Raw genomic sequence first — 15468 nt, 5'->3', positions numbered from 1 at the left:
ATTCTCTATAAGTCTGGAACAGTAATAGTACAGGGCAAACCCAAACAGTTTCAGCTGGACTTTCACCTAATCAAAGAATTATAGTCCAGCAGGAGAAGCTCTCCCTTGAGAAAGATACCCCCACCCCAGATCTCTTCATTATATAACCCCACAGATGAGCAACCCCAAGCGGAAAGTCAACCTCCCACCACGGAGTACTACCCCCTCATTGAAATGAAGGATACATTTACCCAGCTGGAGGTAAGGCAGGTGGAGCTGGAACAGCAGGTGATTACTCTGCAGTCAGCACAGACCCAGACAACAGTCCAGCACAACAACACCCCCTTAACTAGACCTGGCGAGCTGGAGGTGGAGAGAGACATATCTGCACTCTGGACTGTGGTGAGACAACTTCAACGATATAAAAAGAAAGAGCTGGAGAAGAACAGAGCACTAGAAGAGAGAATCAGACTGCTGGAGGAGATGTTGAGGGGGATGGCGTGACAGAGAACAACCCACTAGAGAGAGGTGGCCACCCCCGCAGAGAAGCCAGCTCAAATGGGAAATATATAGAAGAAAAAACACTTTTTCCCCAACACAGTGTGTCTAAACTCTGGTGTCCAAACACCCAGCGTGCCGTAGACCTTCTGTCAGAGGACCAACTAGGGTTACCCAGTCACATAATAATACACACAGGCACCAACGACCTGAGAACACAGCAGGAAAGGGTGGCCACAGCACTGAAGCGAGTGATTGAAAAAGCTTTTTCGACTTTTCCCAATGCACAAGTGGTTATGTCCACCCTGCTACCACGAAAAAGACTTCCACCCTACTACCATACAGCGGGTAAACGCAAGTATTTCACGTGACTTGCCTCAAAAACATATTTTTCCTGGCCCACCACTGTTCCTGGCCCACCCAGGACTTGAACAGCCTTTATGACCAGGTCCACCTCTACAAGGGAGCAGTGCCCACCACTCCACCCTGGACTTGAACAGCCTCTATGACCAGGTCCACCTCTACAAGGCAGCAGTGCCCACCACTCCACCCTGGACTTGAACAGCCTCTATGACCAGGTCCACCTATACAAGGCAGCAGTGCCCACCACTCCACCCTGGACTTGAACAGCCTCTATGACCAGGTCCACCTCTACAAGGCAGCAGTGCCCACCACTCCACCCTGGACTTGAACAGCCTCTATGACCAGGTCCACCTCTACAAGGCAGCAGTGCCCACCACTCCACCCTGGACTTGAACAGCCTCTATGACCAGGTCCACCTCTACAAGGCAGCAGTGCCCACCACTCCACCCTGGACTTGAACAGCCTCTATGACCAGGTCCACCTCTACAAGGCAGCAGTGCCCACCACTCCACCCTGGACTTGAACAGCCTCTATGACCAGGTCCACCTCTACAAGGCAGCAGTGCCGACCTTCACCCGAACTCTAAAGGACATCGCTCTCAAACGCAGCCCCAACACTTCACATAGGAGCAACAGATCAATAGACACCCCGCCCAGACCAGCGAGACACTCTCCCAGACCTGCGGGACCCCCCCACCCCCCAGACCTACAGATAGAGGACCTACATCCAGACCACAACACCACCAGCCACATCCACATCACCACCACCACCACCACATCCAATCAACACCCACCCAAGTCAACCATCCCCACATCCCATTTAGGCCCCCTCAGATCAGACATATGCTCCTCCTGCCCACCCCATGCACCCCACCCCCGCAAAGAGGGCCTCAACATGGAAGTCACACAAACGCCCAGGTCGTGAGCAGGCAAAAAGGCCCAACCCCCACTCTTACACTAGTCCAAGTAACTGGAATGTACCAGATGCTCAGCAGGCTCTGCTCACACTTACTAGCCTGAGGCTAAACCACAAGACCAACAACATTGGACACTTTATGGAATACAAAGCCTTCACCATCTCATCTAGAATATCCAAGACCTGAGGTCATCAGCCTTTGGTCTGAAGAGCAGGAACCTGGACTTCAAAGAAATTGGAAATATAGACATTGTCATCCTACAAGAAACATGGTATAGAGGAGACGGACCCACTGGTTGCCCTCTAGGTTACAGAGAGCTGGTAGTCCCATCCACCAAACTACCAGGTGTGAAACAGGGAAGGGACTCAGGGGGTATGCTAATTTGGTATAGAGCAGACCTAACTCTCTCCATTAAATTAATCAAAACAGGAACATTTTACATTTGGCTGGAAATGATCTTAACAGAGAAAAAATGTCTTCCTGTGTGCTACCTATATCCCTCCACTAGAATCCCCATACTTTAATGAAGAAAGCTTCTCCATCCTGGAGGGGGAAATCAATCATTTCCAGAACCAGGGACATGTACTAGTCTGTGGCGACCTAAATGCCAGAACCGTACAAGAACCTGACACCCTCAGCACACAGGGGGACAAACAACTGCCTGGAGGTGACAGCATTCCCTAGGCACAACTATGACATCATAACCAACAAAAACTGGTCACAACTCCTGCAGCTCTGTCGGACACTAGGTATGTACAGTACATAGTCAATGGTAGGCTTCGAGGGGACTCCTGCAGCTCTGTCGGACACTGGGTATGTACAGTACATAGTCAATGGTAGGCTGAGGGGACTCCTGCAGTAGGTACACCTATAACTCATCTGTTGGCAGTAGTACTGTAGACTACTTTATCATTGACCTCAACCCAGAGTCTCTCAGAGCATTCACAGTCAGTCCACTGACACCCCTATCAGATCACAGCAAAAATCACAGAACAGAGCAATACTCAATCACGAGGCATCAAAGCCAAAGGAACTGAATAATATTAAGAAATGCTATAGATGGAAGGAAATCTTAACAGTATATTTGACCTCTCAGCTTCCCTATCAAATCGAAAAATCGAGAAATTGAGAAACCTGTCCAACCAAAAACGGAGACCGGGAAAACCTGAGTCTACGCCTTCACTATGGTGAATCACTAAAACAATACAGAAATACACTACAGAAAAAGAAGAAACAGCACGTCAGAAATCAGATCAATGTAACTGAAGAATCCATAGAATCTAATCCCTTCTGGAGAAATTGGAAAACACTAAACAAACAACACGAAGAATTAGAGTTGGAGATGTATGGGTAAACCACTTCTCCGATCTTTTTGGCTCTTTAACAAACAGCAAAATCATATAAACTCAGCAACAAATAAAAACGTAATCTCACTGTTAACTGTGTTTATTTTCAGCAAACTTAACATGTGTAAATATTTGTATGAAGATAAGATTCCACAACTGAGAACTTAACTGAACAAGTTCCACAGACATGTGACTAACAGAAATGGAATGTGTCCCTGAACAAAGGGAGGGTCAAAATCAAAAGTAACAGTCAGTATCTGGTGTGGCCACCAGCTGTATTAAGTACTGCAGTGCATCTCCTCCTAATGGACTACACCAGATTTGCCAGTTATTGCTGTGAGATGTTACCCCACTCTTCCACCAAGGCCCATGCAAGATCCCAGACTTTTCTGGTGGGATTGGCCCTAGCCCTCACCCGCCGATCCAACAGGGCCCAGACGTCCTCAATGGGATTGAAATGCGGGCTATTCACTGGCCATGGCAGAACACTGACATTCCTGTCATGCAGGAAATCACGCACAGAACGAGCAGTATGGCTGGCAGCATTGTCATGCTGGAGGGTCATGTCAGGATGAGCCTGCAGGAAGGGTACCACATGAGGGAGGAGGATGTCTTCCCTGTAATGCACAGCATTGAGATTGCTTGCAATGACAACAAGCTCAGTCCGATGATGCTGTGACACACCGCCCCAGACCATGACGGACCCTCCACCTCCAAATCGATCCCGCTCCAGAGTACAGGCCTCGGTGTAACGCTCATTCCTTCGACGATAAACGCGAAACCGACCATCACCCTTGGTGAGACAAAACCGCGACTCGTCAGTGAAGAGCACTTTTTGCCAGTCCTGTCTGGTCCAGCGACAGTGGGTTTGTGCCCATAGGCAACGTTGTTGCCGGTGATGACCTGCCTTACATCAGGCCGACAAGCCCTCAGTCCAGCCACTCTCAGCCTATTGCGGACAGTCTGAGCACTGATGGAGGGATTGTGCGTTCCTGGTGTAACTCGGGCAGTTGTTGTTGCCATCCTGTACCTGTCCCACAGGTGTGATATTCGGATGTACCGATCCTGTGCAGGTGTTGTTACACCTGGTCTGCCACTGCGAGGACGATCAGCTGTCCGTCCTGTCTCCCTGTAGTGCTGTCCTAGGCGTCTCTCAGTACGGACATTTATGCAATTTCTTGAACTGGCCACATCTGCAATCCTCATGCCTCCTTGTAGCATGCCTAAGCCACATTCACGCAGATGAGCAGGGACCCTGGGCATCTTTCTTTTGGTGTTTTTTGGGGTCAGTAAAAAGGCCTCTTTAGTGTCCTACGTTTTCATAACTGTGACCTTAATTGCCTACAGTCTGTAAGCTGTTATGTCTTAATGACCGTTCCACAGGTGCATGTTCATTAATTGTTTATGATTCATCGAACAAGCATGGGAAACAGTGTTTAAACCTTTTACAATGAAGATCTGTGAAGTTATTTGGATTTTTACGAATTATCTTTGAAAGACAGGGTCTTGAAAAAGGGACAATTATTTTTTGCTGAGTTTACATGATTAAATACAAATATTAGAATCAACTATTAAAGACTACCAGAACCCACAGGATTCTCCAATTACCTTGAGTGAACTACAGGACAAAATAAAAACCCTCAAACTCAACAAGGCCTGTGGTGTTGATGGTATCCTCAATGAAATGATCAAATGTACAGACAACAAATTCCAATTGGCTATACTAAAACTCTAACAACATCCCTAAAACTCTAACATCATCCCTAGCTCTGGCATCTTCCCCAATATTTGGAACCAAGGACTGATCACCCCAATCCACAAATGTGGAGACAAAGTTGTCCCCAATAACTACTGTGGGATATGCGTCAACAGCAAACTTGGGAAAATCCTCTGCATTATCATTAACAGCAGACTCGAACATTTACCCAGTGGAAACAGTGTACTGAGCAAATGTCAAATGGACTTTTTACCAAATGGACTATTCACCTTGCACACGCTAATTGACAAACAAACAAAACAAAACAAAGGTATGCTTTGTTGATTTTTAAAAAAGCCTTCGACTCAATTTGGCATGAAGGTCTACTATACAAATTGATGGAAAGTGGTTTTGGGGGAAAAAAATACAACATTATAAAATCCATGTACACAAACAACAAGTGTACAGCTAAAATTGCCCCCAAAAAAGACATATCTTCCCACAGGGCCGTGGAGTGAGACAGGGATGCAGATTAAGCCCACCCCCTTCAACATAAATATCAACGGATTGGTGAGGGCACTAGAAAAGTCTGCAGCACCCGGCCTCACACTACTAGAATCTGAAGTCAAATGTTTACTATTTGCTTATGATCTGGTGCTTCTGTCACCAACCAAGGATGGCCTACAGCAGCACCTAGATCTTCTGCACAGATTCTGCCAGACCTGGGTACTGACAGTAAATCTCAGTAAGACCAAAATAAGTGTTCCAAAAAAGGTCCAGTCGCCAGGACTACAAATACAAATTCCATCTAGACACCGTTGCCCTAGAGCACACAAAAAACTATACATACCTTGGCCTAAACATCAGCGTCACAGGTAACTTCCACAAAGCTGTGAACGATCTGAGAGACAAGGCAAGAAGGGCATTCTATGCCATCAAAAGGAACATAAAATTCGATATACCAATTAGGATCTGGCTAAAGAATACTTGAATCAGTCATAGAGCCCATTGCCCTTTATGGTTGTGAGGTCTGGGGTCCGCTCACCAACCAAGAATTCACAAAATGGGACAAATACCAAATTGAGACTGCATGCAGAATTCTGCAAAAATACCACCCGTGTACAATCTAGAACACCAAATAATGCATGCAGAGCAGAATTAGGCCAATAACCGCTAATGATCAAAATCCAGAAAAGAGCCGTTAAATTCTACAATCACCTCAAAGGAAGCGATTCCCAAACCTTCAATAACAAAGCCATCACCTACAGAGAGATGGACCTGGAGAAGAGTCCCCTAAGCAAGCTGGTCCAGGGGCTCGGTTCACAAACACACCACACAGAGCCCCTGACCAAATAGCATTCTAGTTTGCTCTGTTTTTTTGTTAATTCTTTCCAATGTGTCAAGTAATCACAAACACACCCCACAGAGCACCTGGACAGCAACACTATTAGACCCAACCAAATCATGAGAAAACAAAAAGATAATTACTTGACACATTGGAAAGAACTAGCAAAAAAACTGAGCAAACTAGAATGCTATTTGGCCCCAAACAGAGAGTACACAGCGGCAGAATACCTGACCACGGTGACTGACCCAAAATTAAGGAAAGCTTTGACTATGTACAGACTCAGTGAGCATAGCCTTGCTATTGAGAAAAGCCGCCGTAGACAGACCTGGCTCTCAAGAGAAGACAGGCTATGTGCACACTGCACACAAAATGAGGTAGAAACTGAGCTGCACTTAACTGAGCTGCACTTCCTAACCTCCTGCCCAATGTATGACCATATTAGACACACATATGTCCTAGCCGTGTCTGAATCCTGGCTTAGGAAGGCCTCCCTAAATATAACATTTTCCGACAAGATAGAACAGCCAAAGTTGCAATCTACTGCAGAGATAGTCCGCAGAGTTCTGTCCTACTGTCCAGGTCTATGTCCAAACAGTTTAAGCTTCTACATTTAAAAATCCACCTTTCCAGAAACAAGTCTCTCACTGTTGCCGCCTCAGCCCCCAGCTGTGCCCTGGGCACCATATGTGAATTGATCGGAACCCATCTATCTTCAGAGTATGTACTGTTAGGTGACCTAAACTGGGACATGCTTAATACCCCAGCAGTCCTACAATTTAAGCTAGATGCCCTCAATCTCACATTAATTATCAAGGAACCTACCAGGTACAACCCTAAATCCATAACCATGAGCACGCCTTTAGATATCATCCGGACCAATTTGCCCTCTAAATACACCTCTGCTGTCTTCAACCAGTGATCACAGCCTCATTGCCTGCATGCGTAATTGGTCCGCGGTCAAACAACCACCCCTCATCACTGTCAAACACTCCCTAAAACACTTCAGCGAGCAGGCCTTTCTAATCAACCTGGCCCGGGTCTCCTGGAAGGATATTGACCTCATCCCGTCAGTAGAGGATGCCAGGTTACCCTTCAAATGTGCTTTCCTCTCCATCTTAAATAAGCATGCCCCATTCAAAAAATGTAGAACTAAGGACAGATATAGCCCTTGCCTCACCCCAGACTTGATTGCCCTTGACCAGCACAAAAAAATCCTGTGGCATTTTGCATTAGCATCGAATAGCCCCCGCGATATGCAACTTTTCAGGGAAGTCAGGAACCAATATTCTCAGCCAGTTAGGAAAGCTAAGGCTAGCTTTTTCAAACAGAAATTTGCTTCCTGTAGCATTAATTCCAAAAGGTTTTGGGACACTGTAAAGTACATGGAGAATAAGAGCACCTCCTCCCAGCTGCCCACTGCACTGAGGCTAGGAAACACTGTCATCACTGATAAATCTACGAAAGTCGATAATTTCAATAAGCATATTTCCACGGCTGACCATGCTTTCCACCTGGATACCCCCAAATTCAGACAGCTGATGTTCTGAAATAACTGCAAAATCTGGATCCCTACTAATCAGCTGGGCAAGACAATCTGGACCCTCTCTTTCCAAAGTTACCCACCAAAATTGTTGCAACCCCTATTACTAGCCTATTCAACCTCTCTTTCGTATCGTCTGAGATCCCCAAAGATTGGAAAGCTGCCATGGTCATCCCCGACACTCTAGACCCAAACTGTTAGAGACCTATATCCATCCTGCCCTGCCTTTCGAAAAATCTTCAAAAGCCAAGTTAATAAACAGATCACCGATCATTTCGAATCCCACCGTAACTTCTCCACTATGCAATCTGGTTTCCGAGCTGGTCATGGGTGCACCTCAGCCAGGCTCAAGGTCCTAAACGATATCATAACCTCCATCGATAAAAGACAGTACTGCGCAGCCGTCTTCATCGACCTGGCCAAGGCTTTTGACTCTGTCAATCACCGCATTCTTATCAGCAGACTCAAAGCCTTGGCTTCTCAAGTGACTGCCTCGCCAACCACTTCTCAGATAGAGTTCAGTGTGTCAAATTGGAGGGCCTGTTGTCCGGACCTCTGACAGTCTCTATGGGGGTGCCACAGGGTTCAATTCTCGGGCAGACTCTTTTCTCTGTATATATCAATGGTGTCACTCTTGCTGCCGGTGATTCTCTGACACAACTCTACGCAGACGACACCATTCTTTATACATCTGGTCCTTCTTTGGACACTGTGCTAACAAACCTCCAAATGAGCTTCAGCGCCATATAACACTCCTTTAGTGGCCTCCAACTGCTTTTAAATGCTAGTAAAACTATGTGCATGCTCTTCAACCGATAGCTGCCCACACCCTCCCGCCCAACTAGCATCACTACTCTGGATGGTTCTGACTTGTGGACAACTACAAATACCTAGGTGTCTGGTTAGACTGTAAAATCTCACATTAAGCATCTTCAAACCAAAATGAAATCTAGAATCGGCTTCCTATTTTGTATCAAAGCCTAATTCACTCATGCCGCCAAACATACCCTAGTAAAACTGACTATCCTACCGATCCTCGACTTCGGCAATGCCATTTACAAAATAGCCTCCAACACTCTACTCAAAAAACTGGATGTAGTCTATCACAGTGCAATCCGTTTTATCACCAAAGCCCCATGTACTGCCCACCACTGCAACCTGTATGCTCTCGTTGGCTGGCCCTCACTACATATCCGTCGACCAACCCACTGGCTCCAGGTCATCTATAAGTCTTTGCTAGGTAAAGCCCCGCCTTATCTCAGCTCACTTGTCACCATAGCAACACCCACCCATAACACGCGCTCCAGCAGGTATATTGCATTGGTCAACCCCAAAGCCAATACCTCTTCTGGCTGCCTTTCCTTCCAGTTCTCTGCAGACAATGACTGGAACAAATTGCACAAAATCTATGAAGATGGAGTCTTATATCTCCCTCCCTAACTTTAAGCATCAGCTGTCAGAGCAGCTTACCGATCACTGTACCTGTACACAACCAATCTGTAAATCCACACGACTACCTCATCCCCATATTGTTACTTATCTTCTTGCTCTTTTGCACCCCAGTACCTCTACTTGCACATCATAATATGCACATCTATCACTCCAGTATTAATGCTAAATTGTATTTTTTTTTTCGCCTCTAGGGCCTATTTGTTGCCTTACCTCCCTCCCTACTCTTCTACATTTGCACACACTCTACAGGTTTCTATTATTCTTTTCTATTGTGTTATTGACTGTACGTTTGGTTATGCGTAAATCGGTGTTGTTTTTGTCGCACTACGTTGCTTTATCTTGGCCAGGTCGCAGTTGTAAATGAGAACTTGTTCAACTGGCCTACCTGGTTAAATAAAGTTGAAATAAAAAATAAAAAACATTTCCCTCAGATTACAAAGAATTTGAAAACGAACCCGATTTTGATAAACTCCCATTACTACTGGGTGAAATACCAGTGTGCCGTCACAGCAGCAAGATTTGTGAACCAGTGAAGAACAAACACCATTGTAAATTCAACCTATATTTATGCTTATTTATTTTCCCTTGTAACAATGTACAAGTGGTTAAAGTACACAACACTGAATATAGACATAAGGACATTTGTAATGTCTTTATTCTTTTGGAACACTGTGTGTTTATTTTGATTGTTTATTTCACTTTTGCATATTATCTACTTCACTTGGTAATGTTAACACGTGCTTCCCATGCCAATAAAGTCATTTGAATTGAATTGAGAGAGAGAGAAAGGAATAGAGAGGGAGAGAGAGAGAGAGCGAGAGAAAGAGAGATAAGAGATTGAGAAAAAGACAGACAGAAGGAGAGAGAGAGAGACAACCTCAGACAAAACTAAGGAGCCAAACATGTATAAAACGCCTTTACCTGTTGGCATCCTTAAGAGAGGCGGGTCACAGCACTCCATGTGAAACCCCCGATCACAGGAGTCACAGAACAGCATCTCATCCTGCAAGGAGACAGGAGGCATGTGTGGGGCTGTGTGGTGGCTTCCCTGTAGTTGCATAGATGTTACACCTTCTGTCATTTCACTCTACACGTCCGTTTAGTTTAACATGGATGAGAAGGTGATTTATGTTTTGAATGAAGAAAGGGCGGTGCATATTCAATGTACAACATGTTGCCCGGGAAAAGGCTGATCTATGTTCGAAAAATGTAATGATATAGTATGTGTCCCAAACAGCACACTATTACCAATAAAGTGCACAACCTTTGACCTTCGTAGTACATTATATAGTGACTAGGGCGCTATTTGGGATCAGCCAATATCATTTAAGAGGACATGTACTACCCATAATGCCTTGGAGACGTTAGACTCGCTATGTCTCTATGAAGGTATTATCAATCTATGTCACGGATTAAAATGGTTTGTAAACAGCAAATAGAACAATATTACATCATTATAATACTCACAGCGTTTCTGCCTTGTATTTGACAGGAGCTACATGTTTTACATTCTATACATTGCCATCGCAATCTCTTGACGTTAGTGGTCAGCTCTGGGGAAAACTTCAAACAAGACGGATGCCCTGTAGAGGTAATTAAAAGAGGAGCATATTAGTGTTCCTGTACATTTCAACCATATTTTGGTTCACGTCCAAAACAGCACCATATTCCCCATGTAATGCTTTTGACCAGAGCAGAGAGAGACCGACACTGCATTCACACCCCTGGATTTTCCCCCCACATTTTGTTGTGTTAAAATGGGATTCAAATGGATTTAATTGTCATTTTTGTCTACCATCTACACAAAATATTCTGTAATGTCAAACTGAAATATTTTTTAATATATGTATTTTTATAAATAAAAATAAAAACACCAATATATTTTAATTAGATACGTATTCAACCTCCTGAGTCAATACATGTTGCAATCACCTCGGGCAGCATTTACAGCCGAGAGTCTTTTGGGGTGGTCTCTAAGCGCTTTGCAAACCTTGAAAGAACTTTTTTTTTTTATTCTTCAAGGTCTGTCAAGTTGGTTGTTGATCATTGCTAGACAGACATTTTCAAGTCTTGCCACAGATTTCCAAACCAATTTATTAAGTCAAAACTGTTACTAGGTCACTCAGGACTGAGTTGGAAAGGACGCCTGTAGCTTTGTAGTGACTGGGTGTATTGATATACCATCTAAAGTGTAATTAATGACTTCACCACGCTCAAAGGGATATTCAATGTCTGCTTTTTTTTATACCAATCTACAAATAGGTGCTCTTCTTTGCGAGGTGTTGGAAAACCTCCCTGGTCTTTGTGGTTGAATCTGTGTTTGAAATGAACTGCTCTTAAACCTTACAGATAATTGTACGAGTGGGGTACAGAAGTAGGGTAGTCATTAAACATGTTAAACACCCTTCTACAAAGAGTTAGTCCATGCAACTTACTATCCAACTTGTTAAGCACATTTTTTACACAATGTATTTAGGCTTGCCGTACCTATTGACTCATGAGATTTCAGCTTTTCATTGTGAGTATTCAGGCTGTAACAAAATGTGGAAAAAGTAAAGGGCTGTGAATGTATTCTGAAGCCTGAATGGGGAAGAGGGTGCCACTTGGGACCATATTCTTTAGTATCAGTTTCACAGAGCAGTAGACTCGACCTTCCCATCATGTTCACACAAGAAGGTTAAAAGTGAAACTGACAAGTGTTTTAACTACTTCGCAAGATTTGACAAAACAGACAATCATAATATCAGTGGAAAATATCCAATTCACAGTTTATGCTACAAAACCAACTTAATAGTTTTAAAAATAGGTTCTATCTGACAAAAAAAAAACATTACATGGAGTAAGGTAGTGTTGGTGAAATTGTTAGGTTAGATTACTTAGATATTACTGCATGAGCGGAACTAGAAGCACAAGTATTTCGCTACTCTCGCATTAACATCTGCTAACCATGTGTATGTGACAAATACAATTTGATTTGATTTGTTGGCAGAATAGATGGATGCATTCATCTATGCATGATTAATATAATTCACCAATATATTGCTTGGTAGTCCAACAAATATTGCCATCAAGTTGTAAATCACAGCCGGTACATTGTTTTCTGGCTCCAGTCCTTCAGGATGCACTGTTTCAGTTTCAATGACTCAATGTTGTGGACAAAAGCAGAAGAAAGTAAGGCTGGGAATGTGAAATCCAAATCAAACTAGCGAGGGCATCAGAAGAAAAGCCATTTTAGGTCTGCTGAATGCAAATTTGAACACAGTGAAAATTCTGTGCAACTTCCAGCGGGCGTTTACTGTGAACACTTAGGCTATACCCATTTTAAGTCACAGTTTTAGACAGTGATCAAGTTGGCTACTGTGGCTATTTGATCATCATTTAGGCCTACCATCAAAAACAATGGAGAAAATACACCCCATAACATTTTTAGCATGGAAATAGCTGTTCTATCATCCAGCCTACAGTAACAGCCAATGTGTGGTGTTCAATGTAGACCTACATTCCATGAGACTCTACAAAAAAAACATGTAGGTCTTAACATGAACCTGTTTATTCTTCAGACCAGGAAGTGACTGAAAATGTGTTTGATGAAAGAAACCACTTTACAAAACTAAAAATCATTATTATTCCCATACCACTATTACAGAGAATCAGATAAATAACCATCTGCCTATTGGCTACTCAGCTTATTCAAGCCTGTCTCAATATACAACACTGAGATGAAAAAAAAAACATCTTTAAACCTACTCGCTTTTCAAACATGTATTTATTAAGGATCCCAGCTGCTACTCTTCCTGAGGAAGCAACATTATATACAGATTTTTTTATATTATTTCATAACACTTTAAGTGTGTTCCCTCAGGCCACAACTCCACTTTCACATACACTACCAGTCCAAAGTTTAACACCACCTACTCATTCAAGCGTTTAAAAAAAAAAAAACTCTTTTCTACATTGTAGAATAATAGTAAAGACATCAAAACTATGAAATAACACATATGGAATTATGTAGTAACCAAGAAAAAAACAAAAAAAAAAAAACAGTTAAATCTAAATATATTTTCTATTTGAGATTCTTCAAAGTCGCCACCCTTTGCCTTGATGACAGACAGCTTTGCACACTCTTGGCATTCTCCCAACCAGCTTCACCTGCGATGCTTTTCCAACAGTCTTGAATGAGTTCCCACATATGCTGAGCACTTGTTGGCTGCTTTTACACTCTGCAGTCTGACTCATGTATATATGTGTGTGTGTGTGTGTGTGTGTGTGTGTCTTCGCAGTCATGTAGTTACGGCTCCATGTAGTACTGTGCTCCTTCCATAGTCTGTTCTTGACTTGGAGATTGTGAAGAGACCTTTGGTGGCATGTCTTGTGGGGTATGGATGGGTGTCCAAGCTGTGTGCTAGTAGTTTAAACAGACAGCTTGGTGCATTCACCATGTCAACACTTCTTACAAAAACAAGTAGTGATAAAGTCAATCTCTCCTCCACTTTGAGACATGAGAGATTAATGTTAGCTCTCTGTGTACATCCAAGGCGTGCTGCCCTGTTCTGATCCAATTGTAATTTTCCGAGGTCCCTCTTCGTGGCACTTGACCCCACAACTGAACAGTAGTCCACGTGTGACAAAACTAGGTCCTGTAGGACCTGCCTTGTTGATAGTGTTGTTTAGAAGGCAGAGCAGTGCTTTATTACGGACAGACTTCTCCCTATCTTAGCCACTGTTGTATCAATATGTTTTGACCATGACAGTTTACAATCCAGGGTTACTCCAAGCAGTTAAGTCATCTCAACTTGCTCAATTTCCACATTATTTATTACACGGTTTAGTGAATGATTTGAAATATTTCGGACTAACGTATTCCTTGCCATCCATTCTAAAACTAACTGCAGCTCTTTGTTAAGTGTTGCAGTGATTTCAGTCACTGTAGTAGACAATGTGTCTAGTGATGAGTCATCCGCATACATAGACACACTGGTTTGACTCAAAGCCAGTGGCATGGCATTAGTAAAGACTGAAAAAAGTAACAGGCCTAGACAGCTGCCATGGGGAATTCCTGATTCTACCTGGATTATGTTGGAGAGGCTTCCATTCTAGAACACCCTCTGTGTTCTGTTAGACAGGTAACTCTTTATCCACAATATAGCATGGGGTGTAAAGCCATAACACAAGTTTCTCATCAGCAGACTAATGATTGATAATGTCAAAAAATCTAACAAAACAGCTCTCAAACTTTTTACTGATCAATTTCACTTAGCCAATCAATCATTTTTGTAAGTGCCTGTTGAGCGTCCTTCCCTATAAGCATGCTGAAAGTCTGTTGTCAATTTGTTTACAGTAAAATAGCATTGTATCTGGTCAAACACAAACTGGTCAAAAATATTACTACGGGTTGGTAACATGCTGATTGGTCGGCTATTTAAGCCAGTAAAGGGGGCTTTACTATCCTTAGGTAGGGGAATAATTTTTGCTTCTCTCCAGGCCTGAGGGCCACACACTTTCTAGTAGGCTTAAATGAGCAAATAAGAGTGTCAATATTGCCCGCTATTAACCTCAGTAATTTTCCATCAAAGTTGTCAGACTCCGGTGGCTTGTCATTGTTGATTGACAATTCTTTTCACCTCTTCCACACTCACTTTACAGAGTTCAAAATTACAACGCTAATTTGATCAGTTATACTTGGATGTGTAGAGTCAGGCATGACATGCCAGCAACAAACTCTAAATTTGCTATTCTTGAAAATGAAAAAATTATTAAAGTAATTGGCAATATCAATGAGTTTTGTGATGAATAAATGATGGAGCCGAGTTTGCCTTTTTGCCCAAAATTTCATTTAAGGTGCTCCAAAGCTTTTTACTATCATTTACAACATTTATTTTTGTTTCATAGTATAGTTTCTTCTTTTTAATCAGTTTAGTCATTTCTTAATTTGCAGTAGGTTAGCCAATCGGTTGTGCAGCCAGACTTATTTGCCATTCCTTTTGTTTCATCCCTCTCAACCATAACATTTTTCAAATTCTCATCAATCCATGGGGATTTAACAGACATTTTCTTAATGGGTTCATGCTTATTATTAACTGGAATAAGCAATTTCATAAATGTGTCAAGTGCAGCGTCTGGTTGCTCCTCATTACACACCACAGACCAGCAGCGTCTGGTTGCTCCTCATTACACACCACAGACCAGCAGCGTCTGGTTGCTCCTCATTACACACCACAGACCAGCAGCGTCTGGTTGCTCCTCATTACACACCACAGACCAGCAGCGTCTGGTTGCTCCTCATTACACACCACAGACCAGCAGCATCTGGTTGCTCCTCATTACACACCA

General features: G+C 43.2%; 1 protein-coding gene across 9 annotated transcripts in view; it reads right to left on the bottom strand.

Moving 5' to 3' along the window:
• LOC109869887 (histone acetyltransferase KAT6B) overlaps window positions 1-15468 on the bottom strand; it is a 101072-nt gene that overhangs the window by 52958 nt on the left and 32646 nt on the right. For 6 of the 9 annotated variants that reach the window (XM_031804659.1, XM_031804661.1, XM_031804662.1 and 3 more), the window contains exons 4-5: window positions 10606-10721; window positions 10060-10186 (exon numbers count right to left, since the gene is read on the bottom strand). The exons of 1 other annotated variant lie outside the window; for it this stretch is intronic. In XM_031804659.1, coding sequence (XP_031660519.1) covers window positions 10060-10186; window positions 10606-10721 — 243 coding nt within the window. The remainder of the gene's footprint in view (window positions 1-10059; window positions 10187-10605; window positions 10722-15468) is intronic. 2 more of the 9 variants (XM_031804663.1, XM_031804666.1) reach the window with 1 other exon arrangement.

This window comes from Oncorhynchus kisutch, linkage group LG25 (assembly GCF_002021735.2).
Source record: "Oncorhynchus kisutch isolate 150728-3 linkage group LG25, Okis_V2, whole genome shotgun sequence".
NCBI classification, from domain to species: Eukaryota; Metazoa; Chordata; class Actinopteri; order Salmoniformes; family Salmonidae; genus Oncorhynchus; species Oncorhynchus kisutch.
The sequence above is the reverse complement of the archived record's forward strand: the minus strand, read 5'-3'. Positions and strand labels throughout refer to the sequence as shown.